The sequence below is a fragment of the Doryrhamphus excisus genome, chromosome 4 (genome assembly GCF_030265055.1).
Source record: "Doryrhamphus excisus isolate RoL2022-K1 chromosome 4, RoL_Dexc_1.0, whole genome shotgun sequence".
NCBI lineage: Eukaryota > Metazoa > Chordata > Actinopteri > Syngnathiformes > Syngnathidae > Doryrhamphus > Doryrhamphus excisus.
Genome location: NC_080469.1, coordinates 12,755,862 through 12,783,604, shown reverse-complemented (window position 1 = coordinate 12,783,604; position 27,743 = coordinate 12,755,862). Strand labels below are relative to the sequence as shown.

General features: G+C 41.0%; 5 protein-coding genes across 17 annotated transcripts in view; 3 read left to right on the top strand and 2 right to left on the bottom strand.

Annotated features, from left to right (window-relative positions):
- Positions 1-10,649, top strand: part of rtkna (rhotekin a) — a 60,922-nt gene extending 50,273 nt beyond the window's left edge. For 5 of the 11 annotated variants that reach the window (XM_058070629.1, XM_058070634.1, XM_058070631.1 and 2 more), the window contains 9 exons: positions 486-539; positions 2,907-3,024; positions 3,103-3,327; positions 3,587-3,681; positions 4,172-4,278; positions 5,236-5,367; positions 5,875-6,040; positions 6,683-6,787; positions 7,892-10,647. In XM_058070629.1, coding sequence (XP_057926612.1) covers positions 486-539; positions 2,907-3,024; positions 3,103-3,327; positions 3,587-3,681; positions 4,172-4,278; positions 5,236-5,367; positions 5,875-6,040; positions 6,683-6,787; positions 7,892-8,568 — 1,679 coding nt within the window. In that variant the 3' untranslated portion in view covers positions 8,569-10,647. Of the gene's footprint in view, positions 1-485; positions 540-2,906; positions 3,025-3,102; positions 3,328-3,586; positions 3,682-4,171; positions 4,279-5,235; positions 5,368-5,874; positions 6,041-6,682; positions 6,788-7,138 lie in introns of all 11 variants that reach the window. The other 6 variants (XM_058070633.1, XM_058070630.1, XM_058070638.1 and 3 more) reach the window with 5 other exon arrangements.
- A 1,500-nt stretch (positions 10,650-12,149) lies between these two features.
- On the bottom strand, positions 12,150-14,808 carry mblac2 (metallo-beta-lactamase domain containing 2). Its single transcript, XM_058071773.1, has 3 exons — positions 14,243-14,808; positions 12,822-13,036; positions 12,150-12,743 (listed from the first exon to the last, which is right to left on the bottom strand). The coding sequence occupies exons 1-3, from the start codon at positions 14,682-14,684 to the stop codon at positions 12,570-12,572; spliced, it is 831 nt and encodes a 276-aa protein (XP_057927756.1). The 5' UTR covers positions 14,685-14,808; the 3' UTR covers positions 12,150-12,569.
- Positions 14,809-14,929: 121 nt separating this feature from the next.
- polr3g (polymerase (RNA) III (DNA directed) polypeptide G) lies at positions 14,930-18,977 on the top strand. Its single transcript, XM_058071774.1, has 8 exons — positions 14,930-15,155; positions 15,307-15,441; positions 16,663-16,792; positions 17,141-17,206; positions 17,648-17,707; positions 17,971-18,038; positions 18,094-18,213; positions 18,296-18,977. Exons 2-8 carry the CDS (start codon positions 15,331-15,333, stop codon positions 18,383-18,385), a joined length of 645 nt encoding a protein of 214 aa, XP_057927757.1. The 5' UTR covers positions 14,930-15,155; positions 15,307-15,330; the 3' UTR covers positions 18,386-18,977.
- lysmd3 (LysM, putative peptidoglycan-binding, domain containing 3) lies at positions 18,519-24,100 on the bottom strand. Its single transcript, XM_058071771.1, has 3 exons — positions 23,943-24,100; positions 22,331-22,602; positions 18,519-19,798 (listed from the first exon to the last, which is right to left on the bottom strand). The coding sequence occupies exons 2-3, from the start codon at positions 22,595-22,597 to the stop codon at positions 19,112-19,114; spliced, it is 954 nt and encodes a 317-aa protein (XP_057927754.1). The 5' UTR covers positions 22,598-22,602; positions 23,943-24,100; the 3' UTR covers positions 18,519-19,111.
- Positions 24,101-24,237: 137 nt separating this feature from the next.
- adgrv1 (adhesion G protein-coupled receptor V1) overlaps positions 24,238-27,743 on the top strand; it is a 77,234-nt gene continuing 73,728 nt past the window's right edge. For all 3 annotated transcript variants that reach the window (XM_058071122.1, XM_058071121.1, XM_058071120.1), the window contains exon 1: positions 24,238-24,960. The gene's annotated coding sequence lies outside the window, so the exon portion shown is untranslated. The remainder of the gene's footprint in view (positions 24,961-27,743) is intronic.

Here is a 27,743-nt window from a genome sequence, read left to right as displayed (position 1 = left end):
GAGCCACTTCTTGAGGAAAATATGTGGACACATTTCTTTTTAATGTGTTGGGTGAAAGGCAGAGTAGAATTTAATTCTACCAGACTGGAATGTTCATTAATAAATACTTTATTGTTATAATTGCGCTTATTGACTGCGGTGAGCGTGCTGACTTGCACATGCCGCCCATTACATCAGCAGTGAGGCCGAGCAGATGAATGATTATTGGAGTTGCAAGCACTGCTTGTCTCATAGACACCCGGCAGAGACATAACTCACATCAGGTAGCAGGACAATAAAGGTGACATGGTTAATTTCCTTCAGGCTGTTTATTAAGCTAGTGGATGAATAATAGCATTTAGACTCTCTCTTTCTCACTCACTCACACACACACACACAGTACAGTGAATAGTTGAATCAGTAATTGAGAGGAGGAACACACACATCAAATTGGCAGGAACCGTGATGAATGTTTGTGGTCTAATCCCTCTGTCTTGTCATGACAGATCTCCGTATTCCTCTCATGTGGAAAGATACAGAGTACTTCAAGAACAAAGGAGGTGAGGGGCCGTCCGTGTATGAATGAATGTTGCTGAATGACGCATGAATATATAGAGTTCATAAATGAGTCATCTGTGGCAGGATGCAGTGGTTGCTTTTGTATATGGATGCTGAGTGGACAAAATCACCTTTCATCCGATATTTAAGATGAATGAAATGATGTCATCGTGAGGAGAAGGAACTTTTGTGTGTGGCCAACTAAACAGGTTGAAATGGCGATAAACGCAGATGAACATTAAGATTAAGATATGCCTTTATTCGTCTCTCAGTGGGGAAATTTGTATAAGGTTGAAGGTTGGCTAAATCTCCTCTTGCAGAGCTTGAAAGGAAGCCTGTGTGGTTGTGTGTGTGTGTGTGTGTGTGTGTGTGTGTGTGTGTGTGTGTGTGTGTGTGTGTGTGTGTGTGTGTGTGTGTGCACAACTCGGGCTCCATGAGTATTTGAATTAAAATTTTATAGTTATGTCGTCGTATCGGCTACACGTTGTGAGAGTGGTTTGTGCACAGGCCTCACAGTTCAATTCCACCCTCGGCCATCTCTGTGTGGAGTTTGCATGTTCTCCCTGTGCATGCGTGGGTTTTCTCCAGGGACTCCGGTTTCCTCCCACATTCCAAAAACATGCTAGGTTAATTGGTGACTCCAAATTGTCCATAGGTATGAATGTGAGTGTGAATGGTTGTTTGTCTATATGTGCCCTGTGATTGGCTGGCGACCAGTCCAAGGTGTACCCTGCCTCTCGCCCGAAGACAGCTGGGATAGGCTCCAGCACCCCCAGCGACCCTCGTGACGATAAGCGGTGAATGAATGAATGGATTTCGTCGTATTGTGATGCATCTCAAAAATATCTCCCATATCGCCCAACCCTAATGTAGTGATCCAACTGCTAGGCAACTGAGAAATATGATTTTAAAATATGTTGAATGAAATGCAACTTTTTGTCAATACGTGGCTTATTGTAATCATGTTACGCCGGTTTTTCGGGAAGCTCAGGCTGACCTACAGGTCTCTGACCTCTTGACTGTGTGTATCATCAGCACCCATGCAGTTGAAGTGGGTCACCATTCGCTGAAATGCACAGGAGAGTAAATGAATCTCACTTTAAAGACATTCACATGTCAAACAGGTTGTATTGAAAATGTTTTATGCACAGTGACACAACAGTGGGATTTAACACTAATCTTTCCAATGACCTTCTGCTTTCTGACTTCCTCTTGATGAAGTCAATGTGGGTTAATTTGTGTGCCGTCTCGTGGCAGCTCCAGTGGAATTAATCTGTGTGACCTGCACATTCAAATAAACCCAGGAGACACGGAGTGGACTTTTAACAAAGTCTAATGAGGTCATTAAGCACACTGAAACACTTTCTGAGCGCAAGAGCCGCTGGGGATGTGTCACCCTCACGTCATACAAGGCATTAAAGGGGACTGCTGAACACTTATGTGAGGTGATAGTCAGGGTAATGTGAGGACCGCTTGTCGTTGGTGACCATAAATCACAAACCGTGGAGGTCATAACTTTCACTAAATGCTATTACATTTTTTATGTTGAAATGACACAAAAGTTTTAATATAGCTGGAGTCATTATTGGTACCTTTTGTTGACATTTGTGCCTGTGAAAAGACAGTTATGACACATAAACATATACATTATCACATACTACAGTATTAATTGGCCCTGTACCCTAGAAACCGCCCATGAATGATACGGGAAAAGGCCGAAATGATACTGTGTCAAAGCCCAGGGCAGTGATACTGATAAAATATAGAGTTTAACCATGTCCAGTATCAGCCCCCGTAGCTGTCCACTCAGAGCGCGCTGCTCTGGTATCGTGCCCGTGAAACAACCAATCAGAGAACAGCTCACGAGTGCTTAGTGCCTAGTGCTTCTCCAGTCACCAAAAAACCCAAACTTGATTAATGGAACTTTAATTGTCAGACATTGATAAGATAAGACTGTAGATAAAATATTATTGTTGAAATATTTTTGCAATTGTTGTGTTTACACTGTTTAGATATAATACATGTAATAAACTGAACATTTTCTGGAAACAAAATGGTCTTTTGATTAAATAGTACGTGATAATAAGCTCATGATTAAATAGTATGTGATAATAAGATCATCACATGGCTTGTCTGGTATCAGGCCCAGTATCATGCCCCCGCGTGCCAGTATGAGATACTGATACTGACACTTGGAGGCATGATACCTGGCCTGATACCAGACAAACCATGTGATAACCTATAAGTATCATACATTGCAGAATATATTGGCATAGTCGAAGTGTGGATACCATCCATTGATAAAACCAACTTACAAATATACTGGATGTGTTATATATTTTCTGTCTTCTCTGTATCGTCCCTTGCAGAGCTCCATCGCTGTGCAGTGTTTTGTCTCCTGCAGTTAGGAGGCGAGATCTTTGACACGGACATGGTGATAGTGGACCGCACACTTACAGACATTTGCTTTGACAACACCATTGTATTGTAAGTTACACCTTGACTGTCTCAACCATGCAACAACGCAACCAGTTTTGCTAATGCACTATATTTACACTTTGACAGCAATGAAGCTGGCCCAGGGTTTGAGCTGCGTGTTGAGCTGTACAGCTGCTGCTCAGAGGAGGACTACTCAGCAGGGAGTACGCCCAGGAAGCTAGCCAGCAAGCTGAGCTCCTCCTTGGGTCGCTCTGCTGGGAAGAAGCTGCGGGCGGCCATGGAGCCTGGCCCATGTAGTCCTGTCAGCAATGGAGGGGCATCTCCTCTTCTGCTGCCTGTTCCTTCTGTACCGTAAGTCTCAATATGTGGAATCATTGAAACAAACATCACATTGATGATGGAGGCAAGGAAAAACTCCCTTGTTCTAAATTGCTTAATTAATAATAATACCTTTACTGTTATGTAGTACTGCTATTTATCCTAGCATAGTAAAACATAATGATGACTATGTATGTTATACCTTTTTTTTGTGATTGATTTGTCTTAAGAGTGATGTGCTGTTGAAATAATTTCACTGCTAACCAGATCAACACATTTCCATCTACCCTAGGGGCCCTAAGTACCACCTGCTGGCTCATACCACCCTGTCGCTGTCACACATCCAGGATAGTTTCCGCACACACGATCTCACCATCTCAGGCAACGGTGAGTGGCAGCCAATGTCAGTCTGTTGTCTCTCCCCCGCCCCTTTCTTTTCTCAGCCAAATTAGCCATCTGTCGTTTTTTTTTTTTCTTTATGTCTCGCTCTGTCACTGCATCACTGCACTCTCATCATTTCCCTGCCTCACTGCCCCCTCCCTTCACTTTCCTCCTCACATATTCTCTGACAAACAGCCATTGTCAAGGTCAGAGTTATAAAAGCTTTGCCAGTGAGGTGACTGCAGTGTGAAGTTCAAATAATACAGGTCTAACAAGTGCCCCCTCACACAGACGGCCAGTGTTTTATTCACTGGACCTTCGGTCATGCTGTAAACTTTCATTACAGCATTTAGCCACACACCCTGCAGCTGCCACTCTTTTACACCTCCAAACCTGGTGTTTCTCTTAATGGGGGGGATTGTTTGGCATGTTTGTGGGTGGATCCCAGTGTATTAATGTTGTGTATTTCTGCCCATCTGTCTGTGTGTGTGTGTAGAGGAGTGTTCATACTGGTTGCCTCTCTATGGAAGTATGTGTTGCCGCCTTGCAGCTCAGCCTCTTTGTATGACCAAGCAGATGATGAGTGGACCTTTGAAAGTGTCGGTAAGTTGGAAGTAAATTGGTGAGTAATTCTTAGCCTCTATCCATCTATGCCACTTATCCTCACTCGGGTTGCAGGTATGCTGGAGCTTAAGCCGGCTGGTCCCCAGCCAATAACAGGGCACATATAGACATATAGGTACATATAGGTACACATATAGACCATTCACACTCATATTCATACCTATGGACAATTTGTAGTCATCAAATGACATAGACTAGAATTGAAGGCTTTCCAGGTCTATAATTATCTCTGCATAGACTGAAAAAAACTAATTTTGTTTTTGCCACTGTAGATTTTGACAGATCAAAAGGTCAAGATCAAAAATACATCTGCAGCAAACCACATCACCTCATATCTTATATCTAATATCTTATATGAAAGCGCTTGACCAGAACCTTCCAGGTCTGTGATCTTGTTGTGGATATGCTATGATATCCTGCTATGATAACACAATAAAATGTCAAGTCTCTCTACCTCACAACTCACAAATCAAGACAAACACTGATATTTATTTGAAAGTAATACTGTAGGTTATAGCTTTTTATAGGTTGTGTCAATTTGACAGCAAACTATACTGACTTGTACCTCCTATTAAAGCACTTCATGGGTGCTTTATAGTAACAGTACATAACCATTGCAGTTGTTGCGTATTTCTGTTTTAAGGTCATAGTTTGATTTATTTTCTGTACAAAACCAATCCAGTGACTACTTATGTCAAGTTATCTGAACAAAACTTAAAGATGACAAAGAAAATGAGTTCTGAGTCAGTTGGAGTTAAAAGTGGTTTGGCGCCACCTGTTGCCAGTGAAACTCTAGACCTAGGTTTTTTCTGTACTTTTAATGTACTTTTATTAGTATGTCTAATATGACATTGTGGGGCTCGTTACTACATGTTTTCTTTTCTCCACCATTTTCCATGTCGTTCCTCAGCTGACCTTGTTTCTTTCCCCGCACAGCAGTTGGGAGGTGACCATCACAGTTGGACTCGAGTGTACGCTGTCCTGAAAGGAACCAGCCTATCCTGCTACCAACGACAAGAAGACATGGAGGACAACGTCGACCCAGCTTTTACTATTGCCATCAACAAGGTCAGAAACAAAGTCAGATCAGTGTTGTTGTGATGACATCTACTGCCTATTTGGAGACACTAGCTAATGAATGAATGTTGATTTTTACAAGTAAATAAGGCATGAACCCATCCTTTGGATACTATACTTGTTTTGCAATTTAGAAAAGAATATCGTGTTGCGTCCTTATGGAAGAGAAACATCCCGTTGGGCTCATCATCATTAGTCATTTTATTTCTAATCACATGCGGCATTGTCATTCTTTCCATCATGACTCATGCAGCCTTCTTTTGTGTCTCTGAGCGTCCACACACAGCTGACCCACAGCAAAGTCAATCCCTTGTCAACTGTTTGACTTCTCTAAAGGCAGAGCTTTAAAGGATGTAAAAATAGAATGGAGCAACACTGCCATCTAGTGGTTATAATGTTTTGGAAAACAACGGTGGCAGTTTTACTTGCATGAATTAGAGGGAGACTAATAATAATAGCCATTTGTGTGGATGATGATTATGTTTGTCATCATTTCAGGAGACCAGGATACGCGTCACGGAGAAGGACGCTCAGGGCAAAGCTCAGAACGTTTGCATTAGTAACCAATATGGCGGTGAAGAGGTCACGCATACGCTGACCACAGACAATCGAGAGCAGACGCACAGGTGGATGGAAGCGTTTTGGCAACACTTCTATGACATGAGTAAGTACTTGTCACCTAGCATGGTTTCATATCTTCTAGAGTATCACGTGACTGTATGGGGTTGTGTTTTGAGTAAGATTGATTGGAAAACAGCCCACATGGAAAATATCTTTGCCGGGACGCAGGTGGGACAACCAATTGCTGTTGCCCAATTCAGGGATGGACTGAATGGACTTTCCCGGTGTACTGATCAATAATGGGCTGACTGTTGGCTGTTTATTTATTTATATATCTACTGCTGCACCTGACCTTTGTAACTTGGCTAACTTTATCCCGGGTGGGGCCTGGAACAGGCCTCTGCAGGCGCCACACAACAGAATTGGCACAGTCAGAGCTGCTCCTCCCGACACACACAACAGAAGGGCTGTGTGTATAAGGCCCCGCGATCAATGGGGCAGCTGGAGGCATTTTATGCAAGGGGGGGGCATATGTGCATCACTGCCATGACACGTGCATGCATTGTGAAGTCAGTCACAAATTTGAGAATAAAACATCTTCCGTCATTCTTTGTAGGTGTACGGTACATGCATTCAACCTCTTCCAAAACATATTGAGCACATACTGTCAGCCGCTACAGTAGGTGTCCTTGTCAAGGTCAAGCTTATTTATTTAATACATATTGTCTCGATTTCAATCCCAAAGGCCAATGGAAGCAGTGTTGTGATGACTTGATGAAAATTGAGCAGCCGTCACCAAGGAAACCAGCCCCCGTCACTCCAAAGCAGGGCTCCCTTTACCATGAAATGGGTAAGATGTTTACATATGATATACAAACCTCACATCGCCAGAAAAGTTCAGGAGAAATATATTTTTTGGGTTTTGTTGCATGTGAGTGTGTGCGTGAAGCTATGTGCTCTTCTTTTCTGTACTGTCAGGCAGACTTGATCTTATAATTCTCACTCTCGTCTTTTCTCTTTCCAATGTTCCCTTTGTGCTCCTCACTCTTTTGTTGTGTCTATTTTATCTCTACCTTCTACATCTACCTTTACTTCCTACAACAAATATTCCACTCATCCATCCATCAACAACAACAACAAACCCCTCTACCTTTTTGCACCTTTTTTGTCTGTGCCCATCTCCCTTCCTAATACTTGGCAGCCCCCCTTGCCACACCCTCCTGTGAGGGTCTCCTGCTACAGGACAATGCTGTGTCTGCTGAGATCCGTGCTCTTCTGTCCTCCTATTACAACGACAGGTGAAGTTGCAGGAGCTAGGAAGAACCTATATGTAGCAAAAATGTGCTCCCTGAGAAAAAACGTGCCTGCTTTATATTTGTAGGGATTATTTGGTTCAACTGTATATTATATTATGTTATAATGTATACAGTATGGAAAAATGTTGGCTTTAAGCCCAAATGTATTCATATCCTGGCCAACTTTTGAGTGAAAGTGAATTTTAGCTTCAGAAAATATAATTCAGTTGGAGCCTCCCCTGCGCCTTGAAAAACTGATTTTCTGAAGTATTTTGTGGCCTTATTCTTCGGAAATGGTGTAATTTCATTTGAACGTGCGTACAAGTTACATGGAATGATGGAATACATCACATCATTCAGTTCACTCTTCCACATGTCCAAAAGGAGTTGGAAAATTTCTTTCTCTGAGATGACGCCTGCTCTGTTGGAAGTCATAAAAAAAAAGTTACAGTTAAATTTTTTTTTGCTAAAATTAATGTTTCCAATATAATGTCTGTCAGGCTTTTGCCATTTGTGTCATTTCTGGCAAAAAGGAAATCAAAATTCACTTTGACTGACCAGGATGTAAATCATTTTTGGCTTAATTGTGCTGTATATTAAAAAAAAAAGAAACAGTGTTTCCTGGTATAATGAATACTCACTAACTGTGCCTTTCCCAGTTATTGAGTCTTCAGATGAATTCGGCAGCAGCGTGTCAGACATGTTGGCTCGGAGGATGCAGGAGTTGGAGCTACGCAGCCAGCTGGGCACCTCTCCAACCTGGATGTCCCTGTTTGAGGAGAACAACCGTAAAAGTGCCGCTCAACCTCGCCCATGTACCTCTCGCCTGCCGGGCCATAGTCCTCTTAACGCTCACCGCCACTCCCGGAGCCCCGTGAACCCCCAGCGAGGTCTTCTGTCCTCGGACGCCAGCCTGACATCGGACAGCGACAGCCACTGCAGCACCAGTCCCTGCTCTCACCACCATGGCTGGCCCGAACCCTCCCCAAACTTCTCGCTCTTGACATCCTCCCCCTCTCGCCTGAGGCCTCGTACACTGTCGCTGGATGCCAAACTCAGTACATTACGAGGGAGGGGTTACGCAGGCGGTGGGGCCTTTCACTGCCCCTGCCAGCCTCCCGTCTCATCACGGTCTCCGCTGTCCCAGCGTAGCACGCAGACCACGCTGTCCTGCTCCAGTTCCACCTCCAGTAACAGCTCCAGCAACAGCGAGGGCGGACACAGCCCGGAGTCTTCTGAGTGCACCGCCTTCTCTCGGCCCTCTCCGGCTCGACGAAGCCTTAGGAACCTCAGGGCCAGACTAGACCCCCGCAACTGGCTCCAAAGTCAGGTGTGACATCCATAAACAATCCATAAGATTGTTGGAGAGTGGTTCATAAGCCTCTGCCCGCAAGGACAAACTGGACTGTTCTCAAAGACAAGACTGGTGCCAATCACTTGCCCCAGTCCGAAAACATCAAATGGGAGGTACTCGCCCACTTGGACAGAGTTTGCTGCTTGGGAGCACCCGTCTACCTTCACCGACGTTCAACTGGAAGATCCTTTTTTTTAACAGTTTGCCTTCCTGGCTTCCCATTCTTTATGTCTGATCATCCACTTGCAGTGTTTTTGGACTAAACCGTGTGTTTTTTTTTAACAAAACTGTCATGTATGCATGTGATGGAATGCATTTAAAAGGTTATCTTGCCAATACTGTGATGTCTAAATATTTAATGATAATATTCTCACAACTATGATCTCCTAACCCTCCTACCACACATCATGTTATGTTGATGCTTTATTTTTTTGTATTACTTTACTGACTTGAGATGATTATGTATAAGAATTTGGTCTATTCCATTTAACTTAATTGCACAATGTGCTGGTCATTACTGTGTCAATGTGTCTTCACTTTGGTTATTTACATTGGATATAATAGAAGCGGTATGAGGATGAAAAGTATAATTAGAAGAAAATTATTTCGTGCACGAGTCTGTGAGGACCAAGTTGCTCTTTATTTGACGAGCTGCCAACTCATTGGAAATCTCAGCAGGTCAACCCTCAATATAACAGTCACGGTGACTGACAGTGTCATTCTATGGAGAACGCTAAAATCATCACACAGCAACTTAACATTGAAAAGGTGAATAAGAAATATACAAGTACAACAAGTTTAAAATAAAACAACTATTTTAATGGCTTCCTATCATCCATTTCTGCAAATAATTTAATTGGCCATGGCTGCTGGGGTCTATAGGGAGGCTCTTCTGACTCCCTCTGGTGGACAGAGGCATGAATGACTCATTGCAGCGCTTCTGCATCCATGGCTAATGAAATTCTCTGCTGGGATGAAATGCATGATGGGAAGCTGTTAAAATAGTTTTTGTTTCAATTTTAAACCTGATATGCTAATTGTGTGTGACCTGAGATTTACAATGGTAGCGGCTCATACACCGGAAATCACAGTAATTATTTTCTGTGTGGCCTTATTACTCCTTTGTAATATAGAAACTTGAATGCACCCCTAATAAAGTACTGCATTAATAGCATGACACAGTTTATCCTCCATAGCAGCTCTGAATAGAATCAACTCTATCAGGAGGAAAAATATTTAAAAAAAGAATAAATGTCTAATTCCATAAGCTTACAGGCCACCTTTTTTAAATTTAATATGATTTATCATGTTCATTTTTTAACCAGAAAAAACAATTCCAGTAGTATTTCAACAGGGCTTTGTTGACTTTTGTCTGCACCATTTTGTGTACAAGCCACAACAAAGTGAATTGAGTACAAATCCATACTTAATTCTTCCTCTTTGTCCAATGCAATGTGAACAATATATCCATTCATTAATGATAGGACATAAACATATCTGTAATTCCCTGGTGGAACAACTTTCTGTAAGACTCAGTAGTTGCTTACACAAAGTAATATAGTTTGGTTGCACTTATCTTGGACATCCATTTTTACTGTTACCATCCCAAATGCTTGCAAGCAGCAATTGTTACTGTACTTTATTTTTCTAAGGTCTAAAGGTTGTTGTTTTTTTTGTTAACATTATGATTATTTGCATCTATATTGACTGATACTGTAGATTTTCATAAGCTATGACATCATCATCATCATCATAAGGAGTACTGACTGTTAGAACCTTGCAAGTGTTCTCTCTACTGACAGGCTTTGTGTTCTGCATGTAAACCATCCGAGGAGACATGAGAAATGTTAGAATCTAATACAGTATGAATAATAATAATATTAATAAATGTTTTATTGATTTAACAAGGACTGCCATCAGTTTTGTTGATATTAAATATGTAATGCAGCCTATTTTTATGGATAAAGAAAAATATATCAACAACTACTCGCATGTTAACTGAAAAAGCATTTGGAGAGCGCAGACCTCTGCCAAACGCTATAGTTCCCCCTGTATTGTGGTTTACAACATGAATATTAGTCCTACATGTATTTTATTGACATATTTACATGTTATGCTAACACCGCACTGGTGTTTATGCAAGTGTCAAGCTATGAAAATGGATTAAATTGCTACTATGCTAATACTTGCATGCTACCAAGAGTAACATTTAGCATAATAGTTCAAAGTCTTTACATGTGTGCTCAGCTATGAACATGGCTGAAAATGCTACTCTGCTAATGTTAGCATGCTAACAATAATAATGTGCTAACATTAACATGCTAAAAAATAGCATATTTTTATATGTATCTAGCTATGAAAATGGTTAAAAATGTGACTGTTAATGTTAACATGCTCACAATGTTAACATGCTAACGTTAGCATGCTGAGACGTACATAGTAGTGTTGTGTTTATATATATATGTGTCTACCCATGAAAATAGTTAAAAATACTATTATGCTAACATTAGCATGCTAAATGTCCCGAATGAGTGAGAGGTCGACTTTGGAATGGTTTGAATCGCATTTGAGACTTGAGTGCACTACTTGTATGCAACCAGCAGGGGCGCTGTTGATTCCATCGCAACTTGTTTGCAAAAACAATGATGTGCGTTACATGGCTTTTTATATATAAGGGCTAAAAAAAAAATATATATATATATATAAAATATTTAGTTTCAGTGTCAGTACATATTTTTGGCAGTGTTCCATCTCCATACTGTTATTTAATTTCAATCTAATTAAAGTATTAAAGTATTTTTCCGCACAGATATATATATTTTATATATATATACTTTAATAAGATTCTAATTAAATTATTAAAGTATTTTTCCGCACAGATATATATATTTTATATATATATACTTTAATAAGATTCTAATTAAATTATTAAAGTATTTTTCCGCACAGATATATATATATATATATCTGTGCGGAAAAATACTTTAATTAGATTGAAATTAAATAACAGTATGGAGACAGAACACTGCCAAAAATATGTACTGACACTGAAACAAAATATTCTAGTCTTCATAGTTCCCTTTATGGCCGTCTTTTTTTTCAGTGATGGTGCTGATTTTCTCAGTCTTTTCTTTTTTTTATCTGCCTCCAGACCCTCTTCTAAATGTACAAACATTGTCCATCCATTCATCTTCTTTTACTTATCCGAGGTGGAGTTGCGGGTGGCATCACCCCAGCTCCTCCCATTATTCAATGCCCAAATTGAATGGCAGTGATATGGCTCCAAAGCATAGGATTATATTTTTAGTCACTAAATTCAAAGTAAATGTCCCACAGTGAATGAAGAGTCCCACTCCTTATCCTATTTCAACTAATTTCACAGCATTAATGCATACTTTCTGTATCAAAATCCTCTGGGGTGAGAACATGATAGATGGTAACTGCAGGTGTTCTTATACTTCTCTTTGTCGTCTGGCATCAAACCCCACAGGAGTGGATGTCTGATGATGTGAAGATGAAAAGAATGTAAAACATGTCTCAAAGCAGGCAGGCAGACAGGCAGGATGCAGGCTTTATTGTCAATGTTGAAATAGCCAAGCTTTAATAGTGCAAAGCACTGTTACAAACATGGGAGGTAGTAGAGTCCCTGCAGTAGTACACCTGCAGTATGCATAGAGTATACATACAGTACTATAGACATATTGACTCTGCTTTTAATACCTCAGTGCTGTGTTGTATCACATTTGTGCTATATATATATATATATATATAGAAAACCATACATCAAGTACAATCACACTGATCAGTGCTTTATATAGTAGGCTTCAAATAACGCTGATTATGTCATTCAATGTGAACATATTATACAGAAAGTTTGACAATAATAGGACTTCTCGTGGATGCTTATATGTCACTTACAGATAAATACAGGCTTCTTTTATTGTGCATTTTGTGCTTCCTCCTCCAGCAGCTCCAGCAAGCAATCAGCAGACACTCCTCGGGTGAGAAGCCCTCAACGCCACCCCGGCCACAGTGCTCCACGCCCAAGTGGAGAACTTGGCCGGGCAGGTTCCCGCCCTGTTGATGTATTGGGTGGCGATTCGGTGGAGGCGTTTGGCACCAAAGGTATGGTAGTGTCCTGGCAGGACTTGGTCCACCTGATTATTGCATTATTTGATTTAGGTTATTGTTATATCGGATGACACTAGATTGTGCAGACGGTCCCAATGTGCTACCTGCTCGCTGTCCACCAGGCCCACCAGACGCTCACAGCTGCTGATATAGTCGCTGACTTGGCTGTATGGCAGCCAGTCGATCATGGCGCCATCGTAGACTACGTCTCCGCTGAACAGCAGCTTGTTGTCACGGTCGTGGAGACAGATGCTGCCCCTGGAATGACCCGGCATGTGAAGCACCGTCAGCTGTCTGTCTCCCAGGTTGATGACGTCACCTGTACAGGAGACATAGATAAGGTGAGTCAGGTGTGTGTGTGTGTGATGTCGGATATACTGCCATGATGGATGATTATGAGGGTTTAAGTCAGGTATGAGTCATGAATGGCGGGATGGTCCACCTGCACTGCAGCATTGTGACACAGCACAGTGCACAAATAAAGCAAGGACACAAAGGAAAGTGTCAACTTTAGATGAACGACCTCTTGAGTAGGCTTATGTCACCTGTACACAGACCATTCTTTACATCTGGAATCATGCTGAGCTGGGGTAAGCTCCAGCTGTATAGAAAATGGATGGGAATCTGTGATTGGTTCACTACTAGTCCAGGCTGTACCTCACTGGGGTAGACTCAATTAGGTCGATAAAGAAAAATATATCAACAACTACTCGCATGTTAACTGAAAAAGCATTTGGTGAGCGCAGACCTCTGCCAAGCGCTATAGTTCCCCCTGTATTGTGGTTTACAACATGAATATTAGTCCTACATGTATTTTATTGACATATTTACATGTTATGCTAACACCGCACTGGTGTTTATACAAGTGTCAAGCTATGAAAATGGAATTAAAATGCTATTATGCTAATATTTGCATGCTACCAAGAGTAACATTTAGCATAATAGTCTTTACATGTGCTCAGCTATGAAAATGGCTGAAAATGCTACTCTACTAATGTTAGCATGCTAACAATAATAATGTGCTAACATTAACATGCTAAAAAATAGCATAAGTGTTTTTATATGTATCTAGCTATGAAAATGGTAAAAAAATATGACTGTTAATGTTAACATGCTCACAATGTTAACATGCTAACGTTAGCATGCTGAGACATACATAGTAGTGTTAAGTGTTTATATATGTGTCTACCCATGAAAATAATTAAAAATACTTGTATGCTAACATTAGCATGCTAAATGTCCCGAATGAGTTGAGAGTTTGACTTTGGAATGGTTTGAATCGCATCAGTATCAGTATAAAAATATAAAATACATGGATGGGCTTCCGGTCAGCTGGGATAGGCTCCAGCTCATAAGTGGTTTAGAAAATGTATGGACAAATTGTGATTGCGTTTACCATTTGCGCAAAAAGGAATAATAATAAGTGGCTACCCAGCCTGCTAATGCACTCCGCACCCATTTCCAGATAATAGCACAGCAATCGACCGTCTATTTTACGACCTAATGTTTTGATTACATATCATACCTTCCTGCAGGATGTGTGTGGGCTGCACAGCCTTCACTTTGTAGTGCCTGGCCCTCCATCCAGGACTGGGAGCCTCGGCTATGTCGCTGTCACTCAGCCAGGTGACGGTCTCGTAGTTGTCCCCGTTAGCTAGAGCCTCCACCTCAGCGCTGTGGACGCCCACCTGTTGGAACTGATGCAGGCCTCCGGAATGGTCGAAGTGAGCGTGGGTGGCGATGGCCAGCAGCGGGTTCTTCCTCTGCGGGTCTTTGCCTAGCAAGCCCATAGCGTCGATATAGTCCGGTAGGCTCCGCAAGCCTAGTCCCGTATCGATCACCACGTCCTGGTGGGAGCCGCGCAGCAGCCATATATTAGCCCGGTTCTGCGACTGATAGAAGCGTTCCTGGATCCAGAACAGTCCGTCTCCGAGCGATTTGTGCGCGTACCAGTCGGCTGCAGACATGCCAGATCATACACGGTTAGACGGGTGTGCTGAAAGAGCTGTCAGGTGGAGGTGAAGCACACCGCCTGCTCGCCTAGCTAGATGGTATGTTTTCATTCAGGTTAACGCTATGGACGTTGGACACGCCCTGGTAGAAGAGAAGCACTGTAATTGGACAAAAATGCGGAAAACAAAAATGCACAGTTTCATGGCTATTGGTTGAAAATAAACCACACCTCTCGTGACGTAGTTTAAAGGGGAAGGGAGTCGCACCCGTGTCGGCATGCTGGCTTGAATATGTCCACGTTGCCGGTGTTAAAAAGACTCCTACTTCATGATATTTAACTGTGCGTGTGTTTGATTTAAAACTATCACTCTAGATCACGTGGATGCTCATGACACGCTACCCCACCGAGTAAAGCCACGGAGCCTTAGTAGAGTGTACAAGCTCGCTTTTATGCCTCAGTTCTGACGGATTTAACATTCCCAATAGTGAGTATGATCATTTATACTCACTATACTATCTACTGTATATGCTGCATCATTTCAGGGCAGTACAATATGCTGCAAGATGTCAACATTTGTCCTGACATGAGCACATGCTGGACACACTGACGTAATGCATTGTGTGTGTGTGTTGCAGGTGTAGACAAGGTTTGCAATAATCATGGCAGGTAAGGGACGTGGAGTGGCTGCTTTCACCTTCAACATCGAAGCTCTGGGCATCGGCAGAGGCAGCATGCCAGAAGCCAGGGTGGGGCCCAGTCCACTCTTTCCAGTAAGTCCACACACACACACACACACACACACACACACACACACACACACACACACACACACACACACACACACACACACCATCACATCAGTCTTTCTCTGCTGAATCTGGATTTTATGAATAAATACCGGTAATCGGTCCCATTGTCAAACAAGTGTAACAATAAGTTAACCACTGCTGTTATTAAGAGCTTTTCTGCCTGTCACTCACCAACGTCAATGACCTGGAAAGTTATCATGGAGTTTTGCTAAGAAATATGATTGCAAAAAAAACGTTTTTGTTTTTAAAAATGGGTCTAGAACAGGGGTCTCAAACTCAATTTACTTGGGGGCCACTGGGGCTTGGGTCTGGGTGAGACTGGGCCGCATCAGGTTTTTCCAAAAAAAAAAAAAAAAAAAAGCATTTATTAAAAAACAATTAAAAAAAAAACTTCACTTTGGTTCCAATTTTCTACAATAAAAGCTCTGATAAAACATTCCACTGTTCTCAAATATCTTACTTTTTATTTTTCTACACAAAATAAGATGAAAAATAAATAAACAAATCAAGAATAAAGAAAATAAATCAATCAGTAATAAATAAATAAATATAATAATAATAATAATAAAACGGCAAATAATAAAAACTTAAGAAACCACATATAGTTGGTGGGTAGACAAATTATTTTTGCCATTTTTAACAAAGCATTATTAGAGCCCTGTATACAGGGCTCTAATAATGCTGTTAATTTTTTTATGCTTTGTTAATAAAGTCGTGTTTTGTCATGTCTATAGACATGACAAAACACGACTATAGTCACATTTATACTCTTTTTATTTACAACATATTGCGCAACTGCAGGGTCTTGAGACACATGCTAACTCGCAAACTAGAGAGCTAGCGACCTAAACGGTAGCCTTCAAGTTATTTCCTTTAAACTTAAATAGCCAAAAACTTACCACTTCCACACGGATAGGGAGGATACCTATTAACAGTTATTTAACCTTTAACATGAACATTAATCAAACGGAATAATTTTTTCTGGGTACATGATACCATACAGCATCCATATCAAACTTGCACATTAAACTTTCATATCAAGGCGGGGACCTCAAACTAGTGTCCTGCGGGCCACATTTGGCCCGCGGGCCGCGTGTTTGAGACCCCTGGTCTAGAACAAGAGAGAGTCATCTGAGGCTGAACAGACGAGGATATTGCTTTATGTAATCTTTCTTCTTCCAGGTCACAGACTTCAAGCCTGTGCCACTGAAGGTTGGTGAAGAGGAGGACTACATGCTGGCTCTCAAACAGGAAATGAGGGGAACCATGCAGCGGATGCCATACAACATCAAGTTCCACTCCAAAAAGGCAGGTGAGGAATGCATTTCAAACCTTCAACTCATTGGATGCAGCAATTAGGAAGTGATACATGCTGTATAAGAATATACCAGTAGGCCTTTTCTTCTTGAATGTACATTAAATGTTCTGTTGTATAATCCAGTTCGTACATTTGATTTTTGTGCTAGTCACAGGGTTTATTCTTGATTTCTTATTTTTTTGCATGTTTGTCACACACAAATGTTTCAGATCATCAAACTAATTAAAATATTAGTCAGTGACAACACAGCTGAACACAAAAATCCTAACCTACATTGTGCTGGGTGGGAAAAAAGTGAGAAAGTATATAAAAATAAAGTATTGTCTTGTTCACTTCAAACAGATGTGGAGAAATACACTGAGAGATACTTGAAGCAAAAGCAGATAGATGATGAGGAATGGACACCAGGTAATAAAAAAAAACATGACAGTGGAACCTTGGTTAGCGTCTGTTGCAGTTTTTTGGTTAACGTCGAAGATTTATGCCAAATCCAGTTGGTGTACAATATGACGTGCGTTTTGAGTCCAACTTTGCTCTTAATGTACTTTTATCACAAAACGTTCTGTTGGCATCCTTCGCTTACTACCAAAGTCAGTGATGTCGCCCGTCTGACGTCAGTGATTGACTCTCAAAAATGTTAACACAAAACACGTTTGTATAGTTTTACATTCATAAAACTATTATAAATGCATATAAATAACGCATAAGGCTTTCTGGAACTAATTAATTGGATTTACATTATTTCTGGGAAAATAATTTTGGAAAAAAGTAAAGACAATAACCAAGGTTCCACTGTATTGCATTATGAAAATTGAGAATATCTGTAATGTATATGCTTTATATTTTAAGACTGGAATATCTTCCCAAAAGAACTGATGCCACAAAAGAAGAAAACAAGAGTGAAAGCAGGTATTTTAATCCCATTCAAACTGGCTGTACTATTACAGTTGGATTAAGTTAGATTTTTATTTTGTTAAATAAAAGGCTAGAAAATTAATTTAAGACTATTTTTCATATTAGAACGTATGAAGTAGTTATATGAATGTCATTTATTGTTTTCTACTTGCCTGTCATCTCCAGGTAAGAGATCCATTTATCACATATAAAATGTACTTTTGACTCAAAATGTGGTCAGGGAAAGAATACTTCGACTAACTCGGCAAATCCAACAGGCTCAAAAAAGAAGAAAACAGTGAAGATATCCAGCAAAGATGCAGAAGACGTGTTGACTAAATTGAATGTAAGTTGATCAGGTTCTTTTTTTTGGCATGCTTTTAATGTTGTTAATTCATCAGGAGCTGGAGAAAAAAGACGGAGGTGACAAGTCAGACGAAGACAAACCACAGAAGACAGGAAATGAAGAGGAGGAAGAGGAGGACATTGAAGGCGAGGAATATGAGGAAGAGGAAGTTGAGGTTTGATCTGATTTCCAAATACGTATGTCATAATCACAAATGACTACCAGAGGTTACTGTTTCAACTATTTTCACTTTTTAGGACAATGACTACATTGAAAGCTACTTTGACAATGGTGAAGACTTTGCGGCAGGCAGCGATGACAATATGGATGGAGAAGCAACATACTGACTCTTACCTCAATGACTTTAATTTATTTTCATTATATATTGGGTTGGACTGCTGTAAAATGTATTGTTTATATTGTAAAAAAAAAGTTTTCTTTAAAGAATTGTAAATAACAATGCCATGTATCCATGCTGGCAATATTTGAAAATAGTTTTCTTTATTCTCCAGCCTGTAAGAACATTTCCACAGGTTGAAAGGCACATACTGTCAACAGAAAAATGCTTTTCCATAATCTACACAAGTATTGAAGTAAAAGGGCTTTACACAAAACCTGTCATAATTGAGTCATTGGAGGAATATTTTCCAATGAGCCTAATATTTTTTTAATGACATTTCCTCAGTTTAAAAAGAAAGTACATCACTAATTAACTTCCATGAGTGTACAATGGCACAATAGTCTGGAAATATATTATTTCTAAATTAGAACAATGAACATGATTCATCCTAGAAATAACCATGTCGTATGCAAAACGGACCAAATACAATAAAATAACTTTAAGCCCAAATGCATAATTAAACATTTCAAAGAATGGACATGAATTGTCCATACTTAGGGAACATTGCATGTGGCTTCAAAGGCAGCAGCAGCATGAATGACCGTGTCCATTTGGGTGGTCATCTTGGTTTAAATTAATAGAAATATATAGTGTAAATGTTTGTTCCCTATTAAAGTGACAAGATTGCATTGTTTTTAATCATGTCATTAGAGTTACTATGCCACTACAGATGCTATGTCTTTCCGTGTTCTGCACTGTCCACTCTGAGGCCTTGTGTGGTTTCATGAGGTACAGCTCCAGCATGGTGTGGGGAGCCAGCTCCTGCATAACTGTCTTCTGAAGGAATGGCACCATGGAGATGTCCAGGAGACATGTCCCGCAGGCCCTCTATTGGCGTGCTGTGATGGCTGCCCTCAGTTTTCATGAGGACTTCATAATACAACAGATAAAACACAGGCGTGACGATGCCGACCACCAGCATGATGACCACAGCAGTCCACCATCTCATGCCCCAGTCTGCTCCGTAATAAGGGTCCTTTTTCTCCACTGGTTTGTACTCTCCTTTTCCCAGCAAGAGCTGATTCTGCTGGAGGGTTAAAGAGGACACAACTTCGTTGAGGCTGCTCCTCGATGGAGCGGTGGATTTGACCAGTCGCTCGATGTCCTTGTCCTTCTCCATGAGGAAGCCTTCCACGCTGTCTGTGGAAGAGGAGGAGTCTGTGGAAGACTCCACAGGGAGGGAGGTGATAGGCGAGGTATGGGTCAGGCGGTGGGTTTCAGAAGAGGGGGCTGATTTGAGAGGTCCAGTATTGTGAGTTTCTGTCAGGACGCTGAAGCGTTTGACAGGAATTTTTACAGATCTCAGGCCGAAGAAGTCTTGCTCTGTCAGGAGATTGTTTGCACGCTTTAAATCTGCCACCTAAGAAACACACGAGTACATACAGTAAGTTTAATATTATGCTTTTTCCACTTTTCTGACCTATAAATGTAGTTAGAATGTTGTATTCTTGTGTTAAACGATGCCAAAGTTTCAGATAATGAAGTTTGGAAGTGAGCCCTGAAAGAAGTTTGGGATGCTGTTTCAGAGGGTGCTTTAACACTGGTGGTTTGTGAAGTCACAGATTGACAGGCTTCCTTATATGGGCGTGCACTGTAGGCCAGATAAGCTCTCTGCCCTCTCCCAAGCTCTGCTTCTCTGTTTAGGGTATTAGCAATGTCTCCCAGGAAGTGCTTCTTTGGATGTAAGGGAAAGCTGCATTTGTTTACAATTCCTAACGAGGAAAACATCAGGCTCAAGTGGTGGGAGTTCCTGATTCCCTACCAGCAAAAGAAAAATATTTTAATCTGTCAACGGCATTTCACACTGGACTGTTTGATGGACATGGTCCGGTATGCAAAAATTTGCAAAAATAACTTCAACTGAAACATGTTTGGTTGTAAAATGTGGCTCATAAAAGTCCCATGCATATTCCGGGCCGTAACGTGTTGGCCAGGTCTCTGCAAACAAGCCAAAAACAAAATGGGAAATAAGCCCAAAGTCGCTTATCAGAAGTCACCAACCATGATGTTTATATGTAAAGCAACAGGTCAACCGGAAAAGCCAAACCTTTACCCGCGCTGAAACAAACATAAGCGCCTAGCGTTTTGCGAGGCACATAGTGTATGACCAATAATCGCAGTGAAGACGGTGCATATAAACAGGGACGTCACACCGAGATGTGAAAACTAAAGAAATTGGACATATTTAGTGTTAGCAAACGGGGCTCTACATTAAAAACATGTTAAAAAGATGTTAAAACTAAAGAAATTGGACATATTTAGTGTTAGCAAACAGGGCTCTACATTAAAAACAAAAATTACTTGCCCTGGGGGAATCCTTAAGGTGAGAACTACTTGCCCAAACTTGCCCCATGTAAAATGAAAAGACTGCCATAATGATATCATCTAATTTTTGTGGCATCACATGAGAATCTCAAATAAAGATTAAATGATTATCATCTCTTGTGGTTGTTTTCCTACATAGATCATGATTAAATAGATCAAATTGTGGAGATATATGTTAACATGGCATGCCATACTACCTTACACATCGTAGTTGTAGTAAGCAGTGATATTTATAAGTTCTGCACCACAATGAAACATTATAGAATATACACATTTGTGTACTAGTAAAGTGTTTTTAATCCAGAAAAAAATGCTCAATGGTCAGACAATAATTTGTGAAGCAAAGGTGAGAAAAATACACAGAGAAATGGAAGCGCTAGATTTTGTAACTTGTGCAAAATCAGCACTTGGTATTGGATCTAATCGGTGGTGTTTCATTGTGACCACTTCAAATTGTCACAGCAATGTGATTCACTCACCTGTGCCATCATTTGATTTGCTGCCGCTAATAAAATACTTGTTTAGGAGGCACTGGTTCATCACTTTTTGGTGTTTTCCTTCAGAAGTTGTTTAAGAATTAAATGATGTTGGCAGGGACGCCATGATAGATGTTTTCCTAGTCAAAGATCGCTGATTGGTTGATCGCGAACAAGAACAGGTGTGGGTAAAACGCGGACTGTGGACTGCGGTCTAAATAAAAAATTCTGATTGGTCCATTTCAAGATTTGCAAGGATTGGTTTGCAAATTACCACCGGAATTACGCAGTCCGTGTTTTACCAACACCCAACAAGAACCACTTTTAAAAAAACTCTTCGCAGTATGGCATGCCAAAGTGCACTTCCCTGACGGGAATATCACTGATTGGATTTATTTGCCCAAATTTTGTTTTAACTTACCCCGGGCCATCGGTACATCGTTATTGTGAGCCCAGGCAAAGTCAAAGTGTGATTATAACCACATAACCAGATGATACCCATATTACTATACAGGAAAGGTAGACATGTCTTTGTCCTGGCTATTGCGCATACTACAGCCAAGTCCAAATATATCCCACACATCTGCTGCAACAGATGGACATATGTGGAAGTAAAAACGATTTATTCATACTCTTCACACATAACCAAAAATCTTGCCACGTCTGTGTGCACTCTCTCACTGACTACATCAGCGGCCTGTGACAATAGCTTTCAAATCTCTCACCCTGGACCCAGCTTTCCGCTATCCCTTTTCACACATGGGTCACATCCAGCCTCTAAAGCTACCGCAAAGAGTGGCGACTTGCCAGGTTGACTTTGACTCACCCAATTTTGTGACCCTTTACACAGAACTTCATGACAGGAAAAAGATGACCTCAGAATAAAGTTTACGTATTTCGGCATATTTATTTTACATTTTTCATAGCCTTGCATGGTCATTAGGAATGTTAAAATGCTACTTATGATGACCTGTAAAGTTACTAGAGGTTTTATACTGGCAACACAGGACGCTGATTTCCATGGCTATGTCAAAAGCACAGCAAACAGACCATCTCCCACTTTTAGTTTCAGTGAGTGAAGTAACACTTACCGAGCAATGGTACTGCAAGGCAATGCTGTTCAGGGTGTCCCCCTCCTTGATATCTCTAGTCAGGTAGACAATATCATCTACCCTCTCTCTGGACGTGCTCCTTTTGTTTCTTTCTCTGCCACGTGGCCGCAGCTCAAAGCTTTCCCCATCCTCCTCGGATAGTTCATTCTCTGAATTATTGGTCCCAAACAGGTAGGCATGACCACCATTGGAAGTTTGAACCATGGTGGCGGCTTGGAACCCATAGTGCTGACCTCGACCAGTCATTTTCACTGTATTAAAGGAGGAAAACATTATATTAGTTGTATATCATAATGCATGATTTGATTTACATTACCCTTAATAGGGTAGAAGATATTCATGTTTATTTCAGGCAGTGCATTTTCAATATTGACCACAATTACTTGGAAAACAATTTCAAATATAAAAGTTTCACTGTGCTTTATTTTGAAAAACATGCACCGGAGTCATCTGTCTGCCTTTTGGCACTTAAGCATGAGCGACTAGATAAAGTATGTATGCAAACAGTCGTGTTGACATTCACTCTGATCCTTATCGTGAGAATGAAAAATAGTCAGTAAAATATGTAGTCAAGTGACAACAGCTTGTCACATGCTACACCTATCTACGCCAGTGTGTGTGATCGCTCACGTTTCCGTCTCATTTGACTTTCTGGCATCTGTTTACACATTTTGCCTGGCTCTCACTGCCTTTGTTTTTTGTCCCACGGGTAAGCTACAAGTGGCTGCCACGTTCAAGTGGAGCATGCTATCTTACTTTTTTAAAGTATCACCTAACAAGCTTGCTCTCTTTTTTTATAATGCTTCTTCATTATAATGCTTGTCTTCAAAACACTGTGTGTTGACGTTGTTAAACATAAACACATCGTGTGTCCAACTTTGAGACAGTGATGCTATCACAGTGATCTCCAACAGGTAGCTCGTAAGCTAGCAGTAGTAAACATTTAATTATTTTGTTAATTCTGTCATTCTGAACTGAACATATTAATTAAACAATTAAATTTCCCATGAAATCACATGAACAGGCATCAAATTAGAATTAGGTCTTTGTCAAATAGTACAAAATCTTAAATCTACAGTGGTTAACCACTGGCCACAATTTGAGCCCGACACTGTTCAAGTTTCATCCATCCATCTATTTTCTATACCGCTTATCTTGGAGGTGGAAATGTCTTTGTTATCTTGGCTGTAACAATGTGTACACTGTGTAAAGTACTCATCAACGTCGTTTATATAAACCTTATCTTGACATGTTCTCAAGTCATTACAAGGTAAGTAAAGCAAACGAAGAGCACTGCAATTAATTAAACGAGCCTGCCTAATATAAATACTATTTAACGCGCGTACGCATTTATGCAGACAGTAAAAGTTTTGCATTCTCAATATACACTTCTCGTATGACTTGAGGGTAGAAAATATTGAGTTAGTAAAATACCCTCATCGAAGGTTCATCATTAAGCTGAACTGGCAAAGTAAAAAAACATTAGCACAGACTATGCTAAAGCTAAGTAGCGTCTACTGTATATGGCTGCAACAGTTCGATCGGTATAGTTTATTGTGATATGTTTTTAAAAACATACAACTTTTCTTACCTAAATACGTGAACACCGATCAGCTAGTTATCCTCAATAACACCCATGACGGCGTGGGGGGTATAGTAATCCTCAGCGTCACCTTTTCGCCGTTTTATAGCATTACCTCCACACATGCTAGCGAGCTTCGCTACAAGTGTTGAGCTGCTACTGCTCAAGCCACGTCAACACACATGTGACGTCATGACGTTGGCCGCTTCTTGAGTGCGGCTCACCAAGTCCCGCGAGATGGCGCTGTCTTGTTAAACTCAAAGAGCGGGACTTTGCAAACGAAAACATTGGAGACGAATGTAAACCTGAGCTCGGTTTATGCTAGGAACATTCTTAGTTTTCACGAGTATTGTCAAATATGGGTTACACTATATTTAATGTTTTAACTTTACGGTATTCTAATTGGGACATTGCCACAAATGGCACATAAAGGGACAAACCCAGGTTTATACTAAGCATGTCACCCGGGTACGATAACTATGGCGTCATTTTGTTTGCTTCCGTACTTTTTTCCACAAATTTGAGCGGAATGACTTAAGCGAGGACGAGTCCTGCGCTCGCCTTTCGGCTCACACGGTGGCGCCGTCGGCCGCCAAAGAGAAACCCGTTTTCGGAGACAAAGTGGAGATTAACAACATCCCGTCTCATTAGCTTCAGCCACTGAGCAACAGCTACCTAATCTTTCAACAGGGTCAGCGTACATGTGCTTATGAACGTGTACAGCCATAGTGGCTCTCACATGGAGAGAGAGAGACATACAGAGAGAGCGAGATAGAGAGAGGGAGGTCAAGCCTGGGTCCGATCCGCTACTTTTTGTTTGACCGTCTGGAGTCCCGTTTGTTAGTTGGATGGAATACGCGCTTCAGCTCATGTTGCTACCTCGGATCCCACTACTGCCCTGCCTGAAGGAATAGCCGACTTTTAAACACCATCAAAGGGGAGAAGAGGCATCATCCATGTTATCCTCAAGCTTAAGGATATCTCTGTAATTTCTCTTGGACTTGGACTGGACAGGCAAGGTGTAAAGGTAAAATTGCATGATGTTATAATTCGATATAATACGAAAAGTTCTGGAAAATATTATTATTATTTATATATTATTGTTATTATACATTTTTTTCATTTCTAAGAAAGCAAGGGATGGTTGCTGTAAATAAATGTCTCCTCATCAATTAAGCCAGACAACCCAAGCAGACATAACACTATAAGTAAACCATTATAAATGACACGGTCCTAATTTTCTTTCTCACACTGCTCTCCTCGCTAATAAAACTGAAAAGCCTAAATATTGATTCAATGCGATCACCAAATGAATGGCCGGCTTACCCATTGACAACAGAGACAAACGCTTCCATGGTTACATGCAGGATCTCCTGTGTGATCGCTCCTCTTTGTGTGGGCATTTTCTCGCCCACGGAAATCAAACAAGGATCCACACACAAGGGGAGAGAGCTTGGAGGGGGACACTCATAAAAAAGTCCCCCTTGACCAATTTATAGGGCTACTTTAAGTAATCTTGGCACACTTGTGAAGTGAATTATCCCATTTGGATGCGGTCTGCAAGATTTTATACCTTTATCAAGGCTGTATGATTTACACCAGTTGAGTAATTGAATGTGTCTACCTCGTGTAATTGTTGTGACATGATGTCATCTTCTCTCACAAATCTCTTTTGTTGCCTCCTCTGCACAGTTTAATCCGTCTTGCACCAGGCAGGAGTGGGGAAGGAGCAGCTTCTGTACCCATTCAGCACTTACACCTGCTTCCCACTCCACCGCCTTGGTACAAAATGAAGCATCACAGCCTTTGTTTCCCGAAAAGAAGCAACTAAACCTGACATGAAATTTGCACACTTTGATTAATACTAACGTCTGTGATCTCACGTTGGGCCATTCTTGTTGATGTGCAACCCCTGAGATCCTCTCAGGCGTTTGTTTGTCACTGTTTATGTCATTGCCTGGCAGGGGTCAGCCCTCAGTGGCCTGTGTGAGGGCCCGAATGTGATTCACGGGGAGGAAACTGTTTTACTGCCTGCTTTCTCCCTCCTTCTGTCTCAGCCTCCTAATGGGCAAGTGGCACAAAAGGGGGACAGTGCCGTAAACGGGGGCTGCTCATTGATGAGAGAGCCTGAAGGGTTGTACATCGGAGACAGGGTGAGATTAATGATTACCGGGTATGAGAGAGGGATAGCATTCCCAGTGTGTGGTTATGGAAGGGAATGAACACAAAGCTGTGCATCCTTTTCGACACCTTGTGATCGATTTTGTGATGAATGACACTGGACATTGAAACACAAGTGGTTTGTCATTGTTTGTCACACCTTCAGTAATTATGCATGAAAAAGACACATTGCCTTTTGGGCATTCCTTTTAATATAGGTAAAGAAAAGACAAGAAATTACCCGATTCCTGTTTTTTGATACTGAAAATAAAAAAAACGGAAACAAATCATCTCCCATCTCTTGTTTGTAAATTGGAAATCAAAATACAGAAAAGGAGCCTTCATGGTCCTGTTTTGATGAGGACACTGTCACTCAGTTAATGTCAAGTTCAGATTTACATAAGTGTATTTTCAAGGCTCATTAAAGAAATATATGCATGGCGGCACGGCGGTCGAGTGGTTAGTGCACAGACCAGGGTGGTTCAATTCCAGGGTGGTTCAATTCCACCCTCGACCATCTCTGTGTGGAGTTTGCATGTTCTCCTCGTGCATGCATGGCTTTTCTCCGGGTACTCCGGTTTCCTCCCACATTCCAAAAACATGCTAGGTTAATTGGCGACTCCAAATTGTCCAAAGGTATGAATTGTTGGCCGCTTCTTGAGTGCGGCTCACCAAGTCCCGCGAGATGGCGCTGTCTTGTTAAACTCAAAGAGCGGGACTTTGCAAACGAAAACATTGGAGACGAATGTAAACCTGAGCTCGGTTTATGCTAGGAACATTCTTAGTTTTCACGAGTATTGTCAAATATGGGTTACACTATATTTATAGTTTATATATTGTCCATGTAGTCGACTGCAAGCTGAAATCGAGTTTGAAGGCGTCAACATTGGCACAGCAGTTGCTTCTTGGACATCTGCCCCTCTGTCCATGGTTGTATAAAAATGTCTTGACTTGTATTACATTGAATTCTTTATGACTTGTAGGCATCAAGACTGGGCATGTCATGAAAAGATAGTTCGGGAGACACTGTTTAAATGTATATACATTCATGAGAACACGGAGAATGAGTTTTTTTTAAATCAAAAGTCAGTTGTCATAATGCAGATTTAAACTTACAGTGGTGATAGCCAAAATGTAAAAAGGACAAGATATACAAATGTGTGATCATGACTTCTCAAAACCCGAACAAAGTTCCTTTCAGATTGGCTGACCAGGCACAGACACAAACTCAATTAGTCTTAAGTCTTATATAATGAGATCTTCATGCCATGTTTCCATAAATCCCATATTCGGTTGTGCTTCCTGACAGGAGACACGTTTTAGTGGTTGCTGACCTTGGAGCAGAAGGATAGGGAAGTGGTAGACCCTAAAAGATGGCCAACAATCCTGAGGTCTCTTTGGTGGTCCCGCCCAAGCTCATTTGGTTCCCGTAGTATGACGATTACTGCTGCAAACCCATATCTCCCACCCCTTTACTGTCAACTTGTAAAAGGAAACAAATAGACATATCCAGTTTATCGCAGACATACAAACTGCAGGGTTCAGTGTCTCAACTCTGTACACCTTATATACCGTTATATATTAAACAGAATTCACAGCCTCAGTTAGTCAGGTTCAACACTACATATTTAGTAGGATGTAGTAAAAGCC